Raw genomic sequence first — 21,570 nt, 5'->3', positions numbered from 1 at the left:
GGATGTATACTTGATAATTATTGTTATATGTTTTCTTTTTATAGTTGTTTAATATTTTCTATAAACCATTTGATTAATCGGTTTCAATTTTAAATCCAAAATTGAATTATTTATTAAACAATTTCACAGTTTCAATGTAAAAGGCTTGGAGAGAAAATATCCCACTTTTCATGTGCGTGGGGGTTTCCTGGGGTGTTTTTTAAGCACGGTGAGCTCGGTAGCATGAGCTTGTAACTGAGCGGGGCAATAAAATGATCGAATCTTGGCTCGGTTCTTGTGCCCATTCCAAGTGGGGAGTTGGGCCATGTAGCCTGGGCGAAGGTTTAGGCTTCTTGATTCGATTTTGATAAACGATTTCCGTTTGATTTTGACACCATTATCTTAAGTTCTTAACCCTTTCTTCGGGTGTAAATGCAAAGTGGGCAAGAAAAAACGATTAGTATGACCAACCCTCTCCCTAATAAGGCATTTGATATGGGCTCAATAAGGGCTCTAACCCGCTCCTACGTGCTTCATGGCATGGTAAGGGCTCAGCGTGTCGCTGCATTTGCTTGCTAGTGTAGGCATCACCACGCTAGCTGCATGGGATGGAATCCACATGCCTAGCAATGGGATCACTGGAGGGAGTGTCTCACGTTCGTCAATAAAGGAACAGTGTATAAGAGAGAGGCCCACCCAGATGGGCCCTAAACCTCTAATCTACTTGTTGGATCAAAGCCCACCACTATCCCTTGCTTTATGTCATTGTTAGACCAAACTTATTATCTAGTAGAGTTGAAGGACGCTGGATGGTCAAGGAGACTATAAAACGGATAAAAATTGTCTATTTTTCTTATTTCTGTTTTTCTTGTGTTTTGCTAGTTTCAGAAGATGACACGTGTTCAATTCATCATCAACGATTAAGATTAATTCAGTTGGGTGAGGGTTATTACATCTAGTTTGATTTTTTACTCAATCTTGACCGTTCACTTAAAATAATGCCACATGTCGTCTTCTCCACGTAACAAAACAAGAAAAACAGACGATTTTTTTCCCGATAAAACGGTATACTCTCAACGGATAAAGAGATATCAGTTTCTCTCTTCACTCTCTAATGGCTCTCTCCCCTGCGGCTCCAACCTGTAATTCGTTCTCTCACCTCCAATCCTCCATATTACCTTCATTCAGATTAAACCCTTATGTCGCCTCTTCAAAACTCAACCGCTTCCACCACTGTCTCCGTCGTCGAAGCCCTCTCCTTCGTCCACTCGCTGCTGTCACTCTCGAATCAGGAAATGGTGCTATGGTTGCTCCCAAGAAGACCGATAGCACTTCCTATGGTAGGCAGTACTTCCCGTTAGCTGCTGTCGTTGGGCAGGTGAGAATTTTTACTTTCGTTACTGTTACATATGATTTATTCTGCATTTCTGCTTTACTGTAGTGTTTGTCTAAGCCTAAGGTTTTGAATTATGGGGTTTTGTTCCTAAATTTTGATGTTTAATGGTATAACTGGAATGTGTGTGTGTGTGCTTTTTTTTTTTTTTTTTGGGAGGCCTGAATTGTGCTGGATATGCCTGAATGTAATATTTGAATCCAACAATTTATGTGGGTATTGGTATAGGGTATCCATAAGGCATAACATTCACAAGTTGTTTCTCTTTATTGGTTAGCAGCAGAGGACTGACATGTGGAAGCAAATTGTGATTAAATTCTATACCTTTTCGTTTTCGCAATGCAGTTATTTTTACCGTCAGTTTGGTGGAACCTTATATGCTTTATGTTGTACTTCAATTCCATTGAGAAAAATAAATTTTAGAACGATCCCCTGGAACTGTTGGATAACTGGAACTAAATTTGTGTGAAAACTGGGGGCATGACTGAACATCCACAGCAAACTTCTTTTTAAACTACTAGTATTTTCTCAATCTCTTGCTTTTCCCTTTGCATTTACACGGGAAGAAAGGAATTCAGTGGTGGCTATTGTTATTTTGCTATATTTTTTCTAATCTCTTAACTTGCTCACTTAGGTGTGCTCTCTCATGCTCCATTTGAAGAGGCAAACCTATTTGTAAGTTGTGCAGGGGCAGTGCTCCATAAGGGTTGGCCAATTTCCCTTCAAATTGTAAAATACGCTGGTCGTATTTCTCTTGCTCAGGCGTGCTAGAATCGTCTCTTGAGAATTCAAAAATTTTAATTCGACTTCCAATCAAATGAAATGAGTTTCCCTTTTCACCTCGATTGCTCCAAGGACTTTGATTCTCCACAATCTGAGGTTGGACAATGGACTTGAGAATAGAAGATAAACTAAAGAACTTTATAAAAATTGCAAGCTACAATTGTAGAGTTTCTAAAGCAATGTAACTCTCCAAAAGATAAGGATAAAAGGAAAAGGAAACTAAATCTAAATCAACTTCTATCATAAAGAGAGAAAACATTGTGATGTTTTTCGTGTCAGTTGTTAGATCCCTTCACGCTACTTAAGCATCTCCCTTAGATAGTTCCCCAAATTTAAAAAATAAGGTTTCTGATAACCACTCCCGCCTTTCGTTCTTGTCTCTCTTTTATGAAGCTTCTCATAATTGTACAACACTTATCAGAAGAGGATAACCCAATTTCAGCACGTGGCCAAACTACCCCTTATGTCCATTTGGTAACCGCCCTTCCATGTTGACTGTGAACCATCCAACCAATCTACTAAAAGTCCAAATTATGGTACCAAAAATTGCCCCTCATAATCCATCATACAATGCCATTTATTGGCTGGAAGTGCGAAGGATCATGATCTCAAATTTATGGTGAAAATTTCATTTTTTGAAAGTTTGAATGAAAATTTGAAACCCTTTTCTGATTGAGGTATATCTCCATGACTCTATGACTATCGTCATAATGATAATAAGGACACCTATCCCTATAGTCAGTGTAATGATAATAAGGACACCTGTCCTTTCAACCCCTTTGCTTCAATATTCAAAATGACGAGGCCAAAAGTGGTGCCAAACTTTGGGTTTGGCCTCTATTTCTATAGGATTGGCTTGTTTGAAAAGTAGAGTTTCCTTCCCATGTGTAGGAAAATTTGAAATTTGGAAAGCAGGGGAAGGAAGAATGGGGCTGACGTAAAAGTGAGAGGTGTTGAGGATCAATACCTATGTCTGAACAAAAAGAGTGTGAAGATTTGAGCATTTTTGTTCCAGTTGTTCCTCCAGAAGATGATCGTTGCCCTTTTATGAGGAAGAACTCATTTTTCTTGATGGAAATCGATCACAAGAATAAGAGGGAAGCGAGTTGAAAAGAAGATGATGCACAACAGTGAGTAGATGGTAGATCTTTTTAAATAGGTTATTCCGACTACAGGGACGTGTCCTTATTATCTTTATGAAGATATTCATGGAGTCATGGAGATATACGTCAATTAGAAAAGGTTTTCAAATTTTCCTTCAAACTTTCCAAAAAGGAAAATGCCACCATAAATTTGAGAACATAATCCTTCACACTTCTAGCAAATAAATGGCGTTGTATGATGGATTATGAGGGGCAATTGATGGTACAATAATTTGGATATTTGGTGAACCTGTTGGATGGTTCACGATCAACATGGAAGGGTGGTTATCTTATGGATGTAGGAAGAGTGCGTGGTAATTTGGCCACGTGCTGAAAGGTAAGTTATCCTCTTTCTATAAGTGACGTACAGTTATGAGAAGCTTCATAAAAGAGAAAGACAAGAAAGAAAGGTGGGAGTGGTTATCAGAAATCGTATGTTAAAATTTGGGGAATTATTTTAGGGAGATGCTTAAGTAGCGTGAAGGGTCCAACAATTGACACCAAAACATCAAGATGTTATATCTTTTCCTTTTCCTTTTATCCTTATCTTTTGAAGGGTTTCATTGCTTTAAAAACTTTGTAATTGCAGTTTGCAATTTTAATAAAATTCCTAGTTTATCTCTTATTCTCAAGTCCATTGTCTAACCTAGACCATGGAGAATCAAAGTCCTTGGAGTGATCGAAAAATAGAAAAATCATCTCCTATGATTGGAAGTCGGATTAAAAATTTTGAATTCTCAAGGGAGGATTTTGGCACACTTGCGCAGGAGAAATACGATCAGCATATTTTATAATTCAAAGGGAAATTGGCCTATTTTGTTTGCATTCGATGCTTCTTGCCCCGCTTCTTCTCTTTCTGAAGCCCCCTAGTGGTCCTTAGTTCAAGTACGGGATGTGATTAGACATTCAAGCCCAGCTCACTCCTCGGTATGGTATGGCATGGGCATCATGGCATTGAAGCCTTTTTCTTTTTCCTCAATAATAATAAAGCTAACCCTAATAGATGAGAGTTTTCCATTTGTTTGCCTTTTGTTTTCATGGTATTAGAGCCACTATCATGACTCCTAAGACCCTGAGCTTGTTGAGCCCTTCTTGGCTGGAATCGTAGTAGCCACTAACTCGTCATACTACCCATTTACTTTGGCAATAACTGCAAAACTAGTGGGTGGAGTTGTTAGCGCAATGAGCCATAGAAAATGGTCAATGGAGTGCATAAGTCACCATAAAAGATCATTAAAGAAGCATGAGCCACTTCCATCTTTGATAGCTAGAGCGAGAAAAAAAGTTTTTATGCTTAACACATATGCTTTGATGAATTCTACCATTGATCTCCATTTGTTCTAATTGAGTCATTGGAATTGTTGGCCAATTTCTCTTCAAATTGTAAAATAAGTTGACAATATTTCTCCTGCGCAGGCATGCCGGAATCCTCTCTTGAGAATTCAAAAATTTTTAATCCGACTTGCAATCAAACGAGATGAGTTTCCCTATTTGCCTCGATTCCTCCATGGACTTTGATTCTCCACGGTCTGAGGTTGGACAATGGACTTGAGAATAAGAGATAAACTAGGAATTTTTCAAAATTGCAAACTACAGTTACAGAATTTCTAAAGCAATGAAACTCTCCAAAAGATAAGTATAAAAGGAAAAGGAACCTAAATCTAGATCTACTTCTATCATAAAGAGAAGATAACATCTGGGTGTTTTTGTGTGTCAGTTGTTGGATCCCTTCACGCTACTTAAGCATATCCCTTAAATATTTCCCCAAATTTCAAACATACGGTTTATGATAACCAGCCCCGCCTTTCTTTCTTGTCTCTCTTTTATGAAGCTTCTCAGAATTGTACGACACTTATCGAAAGAGGATAACCCAATTTTCAGCACGTGGCCAAATTACCATACGCTCTTCCTTCTTATGTCCATTTGGTTACCGCCCTTCCATGTTGACCGTGAACCATCCAACCGGTCGACTAAAAATCCAAATTATGGTACCAACAATAAGATCAGGAGTTGCAGAAGGTTCGGAAAACTCCTATCCATTAATAATCTTGAGTGCTCTATGATTCTTATTAATTCCTTGTCTTTGTATAGGTCATCCAAATTGTTCTTTTCTTAGCGTATGTTTCTTTTCAATGTGTTTCTGGTCCCCGTCTCACAACTCACAAGGGATAAACCAACATTTGCCAATTGGAAGGAGAGAGTTTTCTTCCTCTCTCTGATGGATTAATTCTCTATACTCATTCAAAGTCAAATGGGAATCTGTCACTAAGATATGTGCTTATGTTGTGGCAAGGATGCATGCTGATAATGTTTTTATACATAGTATTTGCCCTCTGTTTTAGAATTTTTGGGACCTAAGCCTGCTGACCTACAGTTCATATTGTCTATCCCTTTATTTTTTATTGTTCTAGAATATGTTAAATTTACACTTCCCTCCTTTACAATCTTTTAAAATCTTAATGAGATTTCTGCTAATGATTAGAAAAAGGGATGTTAAACAAACCAGGCTTGTCTGTAAGACTGAAAGGGATGGCAGGATAGCACAATTTGGAGGTTTAGCCTACTATTTGTCTCATTTCAATGAGATTTAGGTTAATTAAGTCAATACTAAGTATCAACTATCAAGGTGCTCAATTCTTGAAGTAACTTATAGATATTGCCTCTTTTACTAAAAGCTTATTACTAGATTGGAACTTTTCCTCTATACTTCTTTTTTCCTTCTCGACTCGAGAATTTGCATCTGTTGCTCTCCTCCCACTTTTTTTTCTTTCTTCTAATATGGTAGCACATTGTGAATATTAAGTGAAAGAGGCTACTTATTCATTACCGACAATTAACATATCTGTGGGAAAACCAAATCTATTACAGGATGCAATTAAAACAGCTTTATTGCTTGGAGCAGTTGATCGTGAGATTGGAGGAATAGCCATATCTGGAAAACGAGGAACAGCCAAAACCATAATGGCACGTGGGTTACATGCAATTCTTCCACCAATTGAAGTAGTTGTAGGTTCAACATCAAATGCTGATCCAGCCTGCCCTGAAGAGTAAGTTCTCAAACTGTTTAATTTCTTTTCCACTGTAAAAGCTTTTATTGATATTTATGATACTTTTTTTCCAAATCATAAAAAATGAATACTTTTAATAATTTCAAAAAGCTTTACAAATAAGCATCAAATGTATTTTGCAGAACTTAATTCAAAATGTTACTTCAATCTCCTTTGCACCTCCAGATCTGCCAGGAATCTGATTTATTGGTATTTTTAGTGCTAGAGGGTGTGTTTGTATTTTGTTTTGTGGGGGGGGGGGGTGGGAAAGTTGATAACATTTTTTTTTGGTTGGGGGGGTACTTGTTGGTACCTTTTTCTAGATGGAATGTAAATCATGGTTAATAAATGAGGGTGTGGGAAATACAGCCAATGACATGTTTACATATGATTCTGTATTGCCACTTTGCATAAAGTAAAATATTTTGGAAAATTTTATTTCAAAATGGAAAAATCAACGAATAATACAGCCTAGATATATTTTATTACGTGCATGCAAAAGGATGCTATACAGGGTGTTAGGTTAGAAATTGTTTTGAAAAGTAACAAAGTTGAAGTCACTGATGTGAGGTTTCTGTATGACAAAGTAACAAAGAGACCTCTGAAATGTAGGATAAAAGATTTGGAGTAATTGTAATTTCTTTTGTAATGCCTGCTAACATTGCTATTTAGGTTCTTCCCTTTCTGATTTATAGTTCGGTTTATTTAATCTTGTAGGTGGGAAGATGGACTAGCCAATCGAGTACATTATGAAGCTGCCGGTAATGTTAAGACAGAGATTGTCCGGACTCCTTTTGTTCAGGTGCTATTCATGGACATGACTTTATTTATTTTATTTTTTCGGATGACTTCTATAAGTGTCATAATTATTCTTGAACTGTAGATTCCACTTGGTGTCACAGAAGATAGGCTGCTTGGATCTGTTGATGTTGAGGAGTCTGTCAAGACTGGAACAACAGTTTTCCAGCCAGGACTTCTTGCTGAAGCCCATAGAGGTGTCTTATATGTAGACGAGATAAACCTTCTGGATGAGGGGATCAGCAATTTGCTTCTTAATGTTTTGACTGAGGGAGTTAATACAGTGGAAAGAGAAGGAATCAGCTTTCGCCATCCATGCAAACCACTTCTTATTGCAACTTATAACCCAGAGGAAGGTTCTGTACGTGAACACTTACTTGATCGCATTGCAATCAATTTGAGGTAAAGAGCACCTTCTAATTCCATCTTGCTATCTCCCCCCACCCCCACTTTTTCCCTCTTTTTTGGATTTGCAGCAAATTTAATAATGGAAAAGGATAATGGTAGAAGTACAATAACTCCCTAAGGAAAAGGACAAGATCCCTCAAATCTGAGAAGAAAGTAACGAGAGAAGAGGGTCAAAGACTACTACGGAACTGCAGCAATAATAAAAAGAGGGAGTTGCCCTAACCATGGTCTTAGGTTTTGACAAATGTATCGGTTTCGAAACTAACCGAAATGAAAACCAAGGGCCCATACTGGTTTGGAGCAAGTTTCTACCCTGTTTCAACAGGTTTCAACCGTGTTTCAACAGGTTTCAACCGAATAAATGGTCGAACCATATATATGATTGAAACCTGTGAAGAAAGATTTCGATCAAGACCTCCTTGTTTTGAAGGTTTTGACACTGCTCCTTGGGATTTTGCGAAAAATTTACAGTTTATTGCCAAGGTCACTTGATTTCTCCCCCCCCCCCCCCCCTCCCAATCCCCTTTTTTTTCCTACTCATTCAACCCTTCTACAGCTTGGATTTGCCGTGATTGGAGCTTGAAGGTTGTTTTTTCCCCCAAATCCAATTTTTAGAAGAATTAGTACATAGACAAAGTAGTTTCATTTCAATTTTGTATATGTTAGATAGAATGGCCCAATCTACGATTTCACAAGTCAGATTATTTTTGTAAGTTAATTATTTATTGAATTTTATGTTTTAAAAATATGATTTTCCCGCAACAAATCTTTGAAAAAAATAAGGTTAAACTTTTAATGGTGAGTGTTGTATATTTCCCTAATCAAATACATGTTTTGAATGTTTTAGTTGCATATTTACATTCTGGTAGCTAAATTATATGTAGTCAGTATTTATAATAGGGCTAGCGTATAGCAGCATAACGCGTACACTAGCAAGCTGGTGTCCAAACCACAAGAACCATTTTGGGTATTTTTTTTTTGTGAAAACTAATTTATGGAATAGATGTAAAATGGTAAAAATAGGCTGCACATACCAATAAAAAAAAAAGCCAAAAAAACCATTTTCTGGGCCTTAAAACCTAGGTTTTGATTTTTCCCAGTAAAAACCCAGGTTTCAGCCAAAACCTGGAAAGTTTCAGTTTCGGCCAGGGTTGAAACCTGGTCAAAACCGGGAACCTTGGCCATAACAAAAAGAACCATATTGTAGAACTAAGTTGTAAGATTGCATACTTATGGCTTCATAGGCTCCCTTTTTCACAAAGTCCAGTGATTCTTATTTAAATCAGAGAATGTTAGAATCTAACTTGTTTGATAAACTTAAGGATGCATCGATGAATTGATTAGACCCCAAAGAGTATGTAAGAAGTTAAAAAGATGTTTGTTGGTCATATTCTGATTGCTAAAGGCATACTTGTTCTTCAGTGCAGATATTCCAATGAGTTTTGATGACCGTGTTGCAGCTGTTGGCATTGCAACACAGTTTCAGGAACAGGGCAATGAAGTCCTTAAAATGGTTCAGGAAGAAACAGATTTGGCAAAGACTCAGGTAATTTTTGCCATAATTTGGGTTTTGTGTGTGTTGTCAGTTATCATTTCAAAACCTTCAATTTGTTCACATCCTGAAGGCTTAAACTATAACCATTTTTTCATCCTTCTACTTCTAATTCTCAATCTAGTGGATACCATAGAGGTCACACAGTGTATTAAACTGAGAGCCACACTCCCAAGATTGAGATCCAAAATTGTACTAATGATTCTTCAGATATACTTGTAGCATATAAATTTATGAGATATGATTGATATGCCTGTTTTAGATTACTTGTCTGTAACTTAAGAATGCGGGGAAGAGACAATAACCTGACCATGATTCTAATTTGAAACAGTAAACTGAAAAGAGAATTTGTATCCTATTAATCAAGTCATATATGTTTCTAATGCTTTCTAAGTTGGTGAATTGATGTTAGGAATTCTCTATTTTGCATTTGCTTCAGAAATCCTAACTGCGCTAAATGTATAGTAGTGTGTTTGGAAAGATGCACTGGAAAATAAAGGAAATCTGCTTCTAACTCGTTTGCTTAGAGAAGAATGGGCTAGATACAATTTCATTCCCACCGATTTTGAGAACTTCCTCATCTAAATTATGATATAACTTACCAACTCTTTAACCAGTGGCTTTGACCTGATACACTTATCTATGGGGTTCTGTAGCACAAGTCAAATGGAAGCATCAAAGAATCCAAGCTCTTGGTTTGTTCGAGTGTCAAAGGTAAGCAAGTCTTGTGTGCCACCATGTAGGAGTAGGAGTCCCTATTGGTAGATACATGGACTTAAATCCTAGAATGGAATGGTGGGTCAAGGACTTAAAGGTGGAAAATGGTATTTTCTTTTCTACTTGGTAGTTGGGTTGGGCTTATTAGATGTAATCGTTTGCCTTTGTATGGCTGAGTATAAGTGGGTCACATAACTTAAAAATAAAATAAATTATTTAGGAGTCTGGTCATGTGGGTCGACGATTCCAAGATTTAAAAATATACTTTTATATTGAAGTAAGTCATATTAAGATTGGAGGCTAGTAGCCACTCCTTCACTGCTTGGCGCGCTCTCTCCAACTGTCTTCTAACTCAGTCTTTCTTAATCTACAAATACATCCAGGTTTCCTTTGCATGCTGCCTGTGTTGGAACAGTGTTGAAGATGCTGATCATCTCTTCTCCTCTTGCCCTTTTGCTTCTTCCATCTGGAAGTGTGTCCTTCGTTTTTGTTGGGCATTCAGGAGGCCTACTTTTTCCCACTTTTGCTGGTAGCTCTATTTGTCACTCTGCCGGCAAGCTTACTTTTTGTGTTGCCATCTAGCTAGTCTATGCTCAAGTCATAGTCTTTTGTTGTTCTATTTAAATTGGACCTTACAAAGCCAACGTAAAGGCTAGCCTGTATTTTTTCTGTATCTAATAATGATCTATCCCAGTAGCCATAGAATATAAACACTAACAGTAACAGAGGTGTTGGCATTGTCTCTTGGTCACAACTATCTCATATTCTCATGTATAAATTGGCAGTTTTGAGTCCAGTGTCCAGACAATTGTTAGATTTCCTATTCCCAAAAAATATACTTGATTGTATAATTGGTATTTGGTATTTGATGTTCGAAACATGGACCCCCATTTAATTGGGATAAGTCAGAGTTGTTGTTTCTGTTGTATGTTTGAAAAATGGAGTTGTGTTTTCTGTTCCCAACAGAAAAACTTTATACCCAAATTATTTGACTGTAATCAGGGGAAAGAACTACTTGCTGATACAGTTTCAATCTGAACAATCTAAATCCATTTGGTATGCATTATATGCCTGTATCATCATCAGTCAACAATTTAAACCCATTTGATATGAAAGCATATCCTAATTGGGGGGGGGGGGGGGAGGCAGGAATTTGTCCTAATCTGGGTTTTGTCTTCAACATGATTTTCTCTGGTATTCAGTGCTACATTCATTCATATTGTTGTAAGCTTAAGTTAACATAGAAACTGAAAACTCTGACTCCATGGAACCATTACGAATTCAGCAAGGAGATTCATCACCTTGAATTAAGTGAATATGGTAATTGAACTAAATTTTTTTTTGTCTCTGACATGATCTTCTCTAGAGCGTCCGTGCGGAAGTGAAAATGCTGTAATCTACATGCACACAACTCAACTCAACTCAACTCAAATCAGCCATATCCCATCTTAATGGCATTGGGTACACCGATCATTTTCCTGCAATCAGCTTTATTCAAAGCCATACTTGTTACTACTCCTAAGCTATGCATGTCTTTCTTCTCTTAGAGTCATTTTAGGCCTACCCCTGACTCTTTTAGCTCCTTCAATCTGAATCAAATTGCTTCTCCATACTGGAGCATTCAAAGGGCTCCGTTTCACGCATCCATGCCACCTCAAACGACTTTCTTGCTACTTATCATCATGTATCGGAGCTACTCCTAAATTATCTCTAATTTGTTCATTTCTTAGTTTGTCCTTTCAAGTTTTACCACTCATCCATTTCAGCTAGACTAAGTTTATGTTATTTCTTCACATCCCAACATTCAGCTCCACACATCATTGCTGGTCGTATAACTATCCTATAAAATATGCCTTTGAGTTTTAAAGGACAATCTACCTGCATGATGCCATAAAATTCTGGAATTAGAATTGTAACTTTAAATTTTTTACTTCCTTTTAGAATTATAAATGTCAATTAGATGAATATGTTAATAGGAATTTATTTTTTCTTAAATATTCACAGCTGCATTTAAATGTAACTATGTTCAAATGAGTAATGTTGGCATTTACAATAGGCTGTAGTTTTGGTTTAATGGAGAAGTGCAGCGTCTTTTTAATTTGTTATATTTTGATGTATAACACGTTGATCTCTTCTTCCCCTTCTTTGGTGCCTCGTAAATGTTCATGATAAAAATCGGTTGGTCATTTGGATATTTAGGAGCTCATTGTTTTCAGATCTTTTGGTGGTGCAGATCATTTTGGCTAGGGAGTATTTGAAAGATGTCAGTATCAGCAGGGAGCAATTGAAATATCTCGTTATGGAAGCACTACGAGGTGGTTGCCAGGTTCATTTTTTGAAACTCTTCAATAATTTTCCTTATATACCTGCAGAAGTTTTTGACTGTTCCCTTCTGGCTATAGACGTGTTTGAATCATAACTTTAAGCATTTAAATAATTTATGGGAGAAGGTTTTAATAATCACCTTCTTAATATCTCTCATTAAGATTTGTGGTATCGTAGGTAATATTGTTGTGCCTATCAACCATTATTTTTAGTGTCATTTATTTTCTTTACTGTACAAAATCTTGAACTTAGCCAATTTGTAATGCAAGAACAAGATTTTTTTACTGAAGAAGTCATGAAATGACCGACAATGAGAGAAATGATGATATAATCTTTACAAGGAAAAGTCGGTTCCGGTGGTTTTTCATGTGATTGTAAAACCAACTAATGCTACCAATTAGGAATAACCTGTTGCAAATTGGAGGGGGGCTAAAGGATAAGTGGAAGGTTGAAAATGACTTCGTTTAAGTGATAAGAAAAGATACAGATGCTCCCTATAGTAGAGTGGAATGGTGGAACAGGATTTTTATGAGGCTGAGGCTCCATCTGGTTGGTTGGAAAATGTATTATAGTAATTTAAATTTAGATGAAGGAAAATAGGAATTTCTAAGATGGACCTGCAATAATTGTGTAACTAATTGGAAAACTAAATATAGCCACTAGATTTTATCTACCAAGTATTAAAGTGGTAATATTGCACTCAAATTAATATTAGAAAATGCCAGTATTCTCTGTTTATGTTATTGTTTTGGTGGGTGAGGAAAAAGTAGGGATTAGTGCCAAGTTGAAGTTATGGAGATCAGCCTTGGAATCAAAAGGTTTTAAGATTAAGTAGAATGAAGCCAGAGTATATGGTGTGTAACTTTAGTTACATGAGGATGGATAATGAGGTAGTGAAAATTGATGAGAAGGAGGTTCGACAAAGTGATTATTTTAGGTAAGGTTCCACAAAGTGATTATTTTAAGTATCTGGAATAAAGAAGGTGATATAGAGGACGGCGTTTCACAAAAAATGAAAACAAGATGGATGAAGTGGAGTGGTGTCTCCGGACTCCGGAGTGTTGTGTGATCGATGTATTCTTGTTATACTTGAAGGAAATAGGACAGTTATATGACCAACTATGTTGTATGGTACGGAATGTTGGGTAGTTAAGAAGTATCATGTAGATAAACTCAGCGTAGAGGAGATGAGGATATTGAGATGGATGAGTGGAAAAACTAGGGAGGATAAAGGAATGATCATATTAGAGCTGATTTGAGAGTAGCTCTGATACATGATAAGCTACGAGAAAGTCGTTTGAGGTGGCATGGCCATGTTCAATGGAGGCCTTTGGATGCTCCAGTATGAAAGAGTGATTTAATTCAAATTAAAGGAACTAAAAGAACTAGGGGTAGACTAAAATGACTTTAGGAGAAGTGGTGAGGAAAGACATGCATAGCTTAGGCCTTGTATCAAGTATGACATAGAATAGAACTGATTGGAGGGCAAGGATCCATGTAGACGACCCAATTTAGTTAGGATAAGGCTGAGTTGTTGTTGTTGTTACAATACTTTACATCCACCAGAATTAGCTGTTGTGAGCTGATTCAGTTTTTCTTTTTCTCTCTTTTTCACATCAAGATGGTTTTTTTATGTGTCACCTTTGAAGAAAGTTTCATGGTGAGAATTTTTTTTTAAACATGTTACTAGAAATATAATTTGACTTAGGAAACCAATTTCTGCTAAAGGTTTCAGGTTTTGAGATGTGGCTACAACTCTACTAAACATTTATTGTGATTCATAGGGACACAGAGCCGAACTTTATGCTGCCCGCGTTGCAAAATGCTTAGCTGCCGTAGAGGGGCGGGAAAAAGTCAATGTGGATGATCTCAAGAAAGCTGTTAAGTATTTCCTGAAAAGTGATGCCTTGTCTTGTTGAAGAATTATTGTATTGAACATACCTATTGTCGTATTCATGGATGTATGTTGGCTGATGAAAGTTCTTGATGCATTTCACAAGCTCTATTCTGATGGCCTGTTTGTTGCAGGTTGAGTTGGTAATTCTTCCTCGCTCAGACATAAATGAGAGCCCGCAGGAACAGCAAAATCAGCCACCTCCACCCCCACCACCCCCTCCACAAAGTCAAGATTCTGCAGAGGATCAGAATGAGGAAGATCAAGAGGTTATTTTAGTTGCTGAAATCTAAACCCCCCCCCCCCCCTGGGTCATTGATGGAAATATTTGATTCTTTCCTTGTTTCTTGCTTAATGTCATATAAGGCTATCTTTGTAATTAGGAGGACAATGATCAAGAGAATGAACAACAAGAGGAGCAAATACCTGAGGAGTTCATCTTTGATGCTGAAGGTGGTTTGGTAGATGAAAAGCTTTTATTTTTTGCACAACAAGCACAGAGGCGCCGAGGAAAAGCTGGACGGGCCAAAAATGTTATATTTTCAGAGGATAGGGGGCGATATATTAAGCCTATGCTTCCAAAGGTTTTTCCTTTTTCCTACTGGAATCGATTCTGCAGAACAACTGAATTTTATGTCCTCTCTTGACATGTAGCCCATTATCGATTTTGTACAGCCAAAATATTATATGTGAGTGCAGTTTGTACTAAGACGTAACTTATTTAATTGCATTGAAAATTTCTACCGTTTGAAAGTGGTAGAGATATTAGAGGTCCGTACGTTTGTTTATTTGGTTAGCTCTTTTTCTTGTGGAATTTACACAACTGGTTTTCTAACAGCCCACCTCCCCCCCCCCAAACCAACACACACAACAAAAAACAGGGCCCTGTAAAGAGACTAGCTGTTGATGCGACCCTTCGAGCAGCTGCACCATACCAAAAGTTGCGTAGGGAGAAGGACATTCAGAAGACTAGGAAAGTATATGTGGAGAAAACTGATATGAGAGCTAAAAGAATGGCACGGAAAGCAGGAGCCTTGGTAATGATCCTTGATAATTTCAGTTATTAGCCATTTTGGTTTGAAGCTGGCATAATCTAGCATAATGGCTCCCATTAGAGTTTTATCATTTATGGGAGTGTTGTATTCTATGGGTTACAAATTCATATCAAAGCCTAAACACTTGTTGTGAGCATCAGTTTCACACTTCGCTGAGATTAGGGTATATTATCTTGAGATGAAAAAATGCAGTCAAGACACTCTGAGTGCCATAATTGTTCCTAATTAATAGATGAAAACCTGTTAACTATAGATCCCTTGGTTCATATGAAAAGATAGGATGAAATATTAATTCATATTTCTGGCATATATGGAAGTGTTTTCGTAGAGAATCTACTTCAGTCTATTTGTGTAACTCTGCATAGTGTGTGACTGGTAGTTCTGTGACTATCTGGATCATGACAGGTAATATTTGTAGTTGATGCTAGTGGGAGCATGGCATTGAACCGAATGCAAAATGCAAAAGGTGCAGCACTTAAGTTACTCGCAGAGAGTTATACAAGCAGAGACCAGGTGAGATTAGCTTAAACACTTACTAGACTTGCCTGATCATATGCTTCTAAATCGTTAACATTTAGCTTGCTTTGTGTAACTTTAGAAAAATTGAATCTTTTGCATTTAAGTCCACTCATCCAAGTAAAAATAATATATAACTGGTATATTGAGGTTTCAGTGTGATGGGATTATGAAACTCAATTGTTATAAGTTCATCTTTTACTATCAGACCAAATGGAATTATTTATTTAGCTGATTGAGAGCATTTAATTCTTCTCAATGTTGACCAATATCCAAAGAGAATTTTTACACAACATTCTTGACATTACATCAATAGAAAATGATAAATCCTTTTCTTTATCATGCAATTTTGCTTCTTCCCCCTTTCCTTTTTCATTTTTTCTTGCTCTAAATTTGAGCTAGGAGATTTCCTTTTTATATCAGCCCAACCATAGTTCCAGCCCTTTGGGGTTGATAATTATATTTGGATGATAAATACAAGAATATCCATTTTACAAGGATCACTACCCTTGAGAATTATGCCATTCAGAATCAGGCTATTGTCATCTTAGAATGATAATAATCTTCTTCCCTAAACCTCATCCTCCCCTGCAAACATCTTCCTTTTGGTTCTTATCTAGTGGTGTGCCAGTCTTTTTTAGTTTCTTCTTAGTCCTATATTGTTTGAACTCTAGTAATCACCCATTCTTTCATTATGTAAGTTGTTCACCATTTCATGTTAGTTACGGACTAACTTTTACAGCCTCTCGAGTCTCTAGCAAATAGTGATTGTATGCTCGAAAAAAAAGAGAGATCCTATTCTTCAATCTCAGGACCTGTCTGAAGTAAGTTGATGGGTTGTATCCACTGCTTAAGTAGTATATAAAAACCAAAAGAATGCAATTTTTCACAAACTCAGGCCAATATTGACCAGTTCCATTTCCCCTGCTTCAACTGATGACTTCTTAGTGCAAGCAGAGGCCCACAGAACCCCCACCCCCACCCCCCCCCAAAAAAAAAAAATCCTTGGACAGCTGAGACTGTAACAACTATCCTTAGGAAGAAAGTTCTTGTGGGTACTGCAGACAACTGTAGACTTATATCTTACAAAAAAATGTGTATGAAGTCATGCTTATGGTACCACAGGGACTATTGCATGTTTGTCTGTAATTGGTACCCCTTATACATGCCAATCATGGTGCTTTGCTATGAAAAAAAGAGCAACCCAGTACATGAGGCTCCCGCTACTGCAGGGTGTTGGGGGGGGGGGGGGCAAATGTACGCAGCCTTACTCCCTGCTTTGCAGGAGAGGCTGTTTCCAAGTTTTGAACCTGTGACCGACATGTTGCAACATGTTATGATACGCCACTATTTTGTGGCAAAATATGGTGGTAGAATTGGTTAAGTGGCATGAGGTCATGATTTTCAGCCCCTATCTCGGATTATTTTTTTTTTAGGCCCCAAGAAGAGTTGAACTCATTATCTCTGTTGTTAGTTGGTAGAGTTTTTGTTCTCCCCCACACAATCCCCCAACATTCAAGCAGGGTGAAGAAAATGCTGGGTCTGCCCCTGATCCTTACCTGGCTGCCTGCCACTATACCAAACCAAATTACCAATGGGCTAGTGCTTGTATTGAAGAAGTCATGAGCAGTCTTGGATCTATAGTTTTTTTTTTCCAATCTCTGCCTGCATTTAGCAACTTACATTCTGATTGAGTCTGTCAAGGGAGTTTCATCAATTGCCTAGTTATAGATAAACATACTAGAACATCGCCTTACAGCCATGCGGAATCCTGTTCAGACAATGGTCTGGTTTTCTCACACTCTTTTGGGTTTACCTACTTTTTATGATTCATTTCAAACGATTACCCCTTGTATCATTTGATATGCCCATCTTGAGTGGTTGCATCCTAGTGAGACAACACCCAATGACTGAACTGATATTGTTGCTTCAATGGCTTGTCATGTGAAGTGAAGAGCTTATGGAGCAGGAGAAGGTTAATAGCAGTGAGATATGTCTTAGAAAATGTGTCAGAGACAACTTACAGTGACTGGCACTTATAGCACCAGCCTGTAGCATGTGTACGGCCACCTTAATAGTCCCCCTTGTGGTCTTGGCAGATATTTATAGAATTGCAATCAATGAGGAAGCTTTAACTGGGACTCTGGAGTTTTTTACTAAGATTAAAGCAAAATCTCCTCCCAGTTGATTTATTGGCAATATGTTTGCTATTTTATCTTCTTCTTTCCGAGTTCTCCAAATACTTTGTGGCAACCCAAGAGAAGGGAATGAATTGGGTCTTTAAAAAATTAACAGTAAGATAAACAAACTTAAGTGCAAGTGTGGAAGTAAATAAACGTTCAAGCAAACACCCTAAGGAAATTTATAAAGGAAAATAAAGAACAAGAGAGAGAACAGTTTATAAGGGTTCGGGAAACTCTCCCTTCATCCACTGCAAGGTGATACTCATACTCCTTGCTTTTCACTAACTCTCTATTGCTTTACCAGGTAGCAATAAAACCTTTACAAACTGTGGTTTTTTGAATGTCTCACTAAAAACCTTCACAACATGTCACCAAGTGACTCTTCTTGTGTTCTTCACACAAGCCAACAACACTTTGAAAGTGAGAGAAAGAACACAACCTTTGAACCAGGAATAATAGCAAGTGAAAGCGCAATGGATCTCTCAAAACCTTTTAAGCCCAAAGGAGAAAGAATACTCAGATTAATTGCAGTGAATGGTAGTTTTATGTGATAATTTGAAGGTCCATAGATCCCCTATGCAGAGCCCGAGAAAGTTGTGCAGAAATAACTACGATTTGAAATAAGACAACTCACCGCGTACGTCTGGACACTAATGCGGACATCCGCCGGGCTCCAACGGTCATCAATGTGACACCATTAGACACACCAACGGTAATGTACGTGAATACACACTTGCCATCAGGTAGATGTCCTCAGCCTTATGCAGACCTTTCCTTGACAGGGGACACAAAATTCATCTTCTCAGCCCAGATGTCCGCGCCTTAGCGGTAGACGTCCGTGTTGGTCTGTGGACATCTGGTGCTAGAGGACCATGAATCATATTAACTTTGACATCTGCGATAGACCAGTGCACCAGACCAGGGAACATCTGCACAAGAGTGTGGATGTCCACGAAAGTGTCCAGAATGAGCCAAGTCTCACTGACTGAAATCACCTAAGATTGGTTATTTGTTCCTTTAGGTCTTTAGTGACTTAATTAGGGCTTTTCAGGCATGAGAGATGAACAATCATATGGTTACAAGGAATATACAAATAAAAGCACAAACCTTATGTTGTGGAGCTTGATTCCAATTTGATTCAAAGACTTCATATCTTCAACTCTTGATGGCTTTGGGTCTTGATGAAGCTTTCCACTGAAAATCTTCAAGCTTCCATGACTTTGCTTATGAGGTGGTTGCTGAACAGATGATGAATCTCTTGGAGGCCCATTCACAGCTTGGGATTGATTAGACCTTGCAAGGCTCATAAACATATTAGAAATCTCATGAACCATCATCCAACTATTTTCATCACCAAAATAGGAAGCATGAATATATGGTTCAACATATTTTTTTCTATATAAAAGGAAAAGCTTACTAATGTTACATAGTAGTGGTTATATCTTGATGAGTACTGTTTAATACATGCTCTGTTGTTGTCATGTTGGAAAGATATGAAATTTGATAACGGGCTGCCTCTTTGATGCATTACCAAGGTTTTTTTCTTTCAAAACCCTGATGTAGGTCGCTATGGTCCCACTGAAGTGGAAAATTTCAAATTGAAAGGAGTAGTGGCAGTTTCATAAATTTCAGAGTAGTGTAGGACCTCTTTGAGCCAGAAACAGAGTCGGGGATGCAAAGGTAATTAAAATGTTGAAGAAAGGATGAATCTGGAAATTGTTAACAGAAATTGGACAAAATAGAATGAACTTTAATGAGAGGGGCATTTGTGAAAATTAAACGAAGGTTATCTCTATTTGCAATTTATGAGAGTAGGTCATGTCCTACCTCATGATTGCAGCATAATCAGCGGTGATTAGGTTGATTCATGGTGAGAAAACTCAATCCAATGACCTCTGATTGGTATGAAATTGTCACTAGAGGTTAATAGCTTAGGGATCTACTGAATCTACATGGTAAACACTTGAAATAAATGCTGAGAAAATCAAATAAAATACGGAGAGGGGAGAAATCAAGAGAGAGAGAGAGAGACAGAGAGAGAGAGAGAGAGAGAGATGGTCAAAACACGGCAACAGTAAGTTCCAATATTTCTTATCCTATCCAATCCAATCTGAATATTATGATGAATTGCATACATATTTGGAGACTTGTAGCAGAAATTAAACCTATTCAAACTCAAGACTGAAGTATGGTTTGAATCAAACCCTATCCTACAACTCTATCAACATGAATAAAAATAATAAAAGGAATTTAAAAATATATCCTAAATATCCCTGTGTAACTGCATCACTCTTCCTTTTTGTTTTCTGTTTGTTTTTCAGTAGGAGGGGGAGGGGGTGAGGAACTGGTATTAATTCGTCATTGACATATTACTTGATTTTTAAGTTTGAGCATTGACTAGTATGCCAGTGGAAGATCAAGGACTAGAATGGAGTTCTTAGCATTTTATGTCTTAGCCTAATTACTGAAAAGAGGTTGGGGATGGAGGATGGTTTTCTCTTCCAAATACTTTTGTCTATTAAAGTTGTGTTAGGATTCTTTCCCATGACTGGAGAGGTCCAGTGAAACAAAACAGAGAGGAGGGAAGGGGGGTTGTGAGACCTGCTGTGGAACTGCAGCTCCTCTCTGTATTTTCTCTCCAGCTACTGGAGAGGATTATAATTGCCTTGAAATGACTTGCGTTCATTTTCACCATTAATTAGTTTGGAATTTCAGGGCAACCAGAGCCACCATGTTTTCGAGGGATTTCTTATTCTTATTCCATTGGCTTTGGGAAGCTTATTTAAGAAGGTTTTAAATGAAATGATGAGTTGATCATACAATCAGTCTTTGTGTTTCTGGACATGCATCCATCTAACTCTGGTTTTTGTTAATGTAATCAGGTTTCTATTATTCCTTTCCGTGGAGATTCTGCAGAGGTTCTCCTGCCTCCTTCAAGGTCTATTGCAATGGCAAGAAAACGTCTTGAGAGACTTCCATGTGGTGGAGGTTCTCCTCTGGCTCATGGTCTTAGCACGGTACTATTCAAATAAACTTGGCTCGTATTATTTTGTTATCACTGCATTCTGATGCATCTCACTTATGCGGTTATGCCTAGGCTGTAAGGGTTGGGCTAAATGCAGAGAAGAGTGGTGATGTTGGGCGTGTAATGATTGTTGCAATAACCGATGGCAGAGCCAACATTTCACTGAAGAGATCTACTGATCCCGAGGCTGCTGCTGCTGCTTCTGATGCTCCCAGACCTTCTAACAAAGAGTTAAAGGTAACATCTTAAACATTTTTTTTTTTGGGTACAAAACATCTTAAACATTGAGTGTGAAACATCATCTCCCTGTTCTTTTGGAGAAGTGTTGAAATAAATTGACTGACTCGGTTGTCCCATATCTACCAAAGGATGAAATTCTTGAAGTAGCTGGAAAAATATACAAAGCAGGGATGTCTCTTCTTGTTATTGACACTGAAAACAAGTTTGTCTCAACTGGGTTTGCGAAGGAGATTGCCAGAGTTGCTCAAGGTGCATTAATTGAGTATTCCTTTTATTTTTTTTTTCATATTGTGAATAGATTCATTTAGCACAAAGGCTAACAATTTCATTTGACAGGTAAATATTATTACTTACCAAATGCTTCGGATGCAATTATCTCAGCTACAACAAAGGAAGCCTTATCAGCCTTAAAGAGCTCTTAGCCTACTCTTAAGAATTGTAAATTCATTGTCTTGTGCTGAAATATGGTGCATAAACCATAGTTTGAGAAAATTTTCTTGGCCTTCTCTTACA

General features: G+C 37.7%; 1 protein-coding gene across 1 annotated transcript; it reads left to right on the top strand.

The window, feature by feature from the left end:
* Positions 1-1,061: 1,061 nt before the first annotated feature.
* Positions 1,062-21,570, top strand: LOC122063550 (magnesium-chelatase subunit ChlD, chloroplastic). Its single transcript, XM_042627254.1, has 15 exons — positions 1,062-1,357; positions 6,166-6,344; positions 7,062-7,146; positions 7,228-7,544; positions 8,973-9,096; positions 12,053-12,145; positions 13,929-14,024; positions 14,173-14,307; positions 14,422-14,622; positions 14,920-15,075; positions 15,499-15,606; positions 20,675-20,809; positions 20,890-21,054; positions 21,186-21,306; positions 21,394-21,570. Exons 1-15 carry the CDS (start codon positions 1,094-1,096, stop codon positions 21,477-21,479), a joined length of 2,265 nt encoding a protein of 754 aa, XP_042483188.1. The 5' UTR covers positions 1,062-1,093; the 3' UTR covers positions 21,480-21,570.

This window comes from Macadamia integrifolia, unplaced genomic scaffold, assembly GCF_013358625.1.
Source record: "Macadamia integrifolia cultivar HAES 741 unplaced genomic scaffold, SCU_Mint_v3 scaffold1351, whole genome shotgun sequence".
NCBI lineage: Eukaryota > Viridiplantae > Streptophyta > Magnoliopsida > Proteales > Proteaceae > Macadamia > Macadamia integrifolia.
This window is presented reverse-complemented; position numbering and strand designations above follow the sequence as displayed.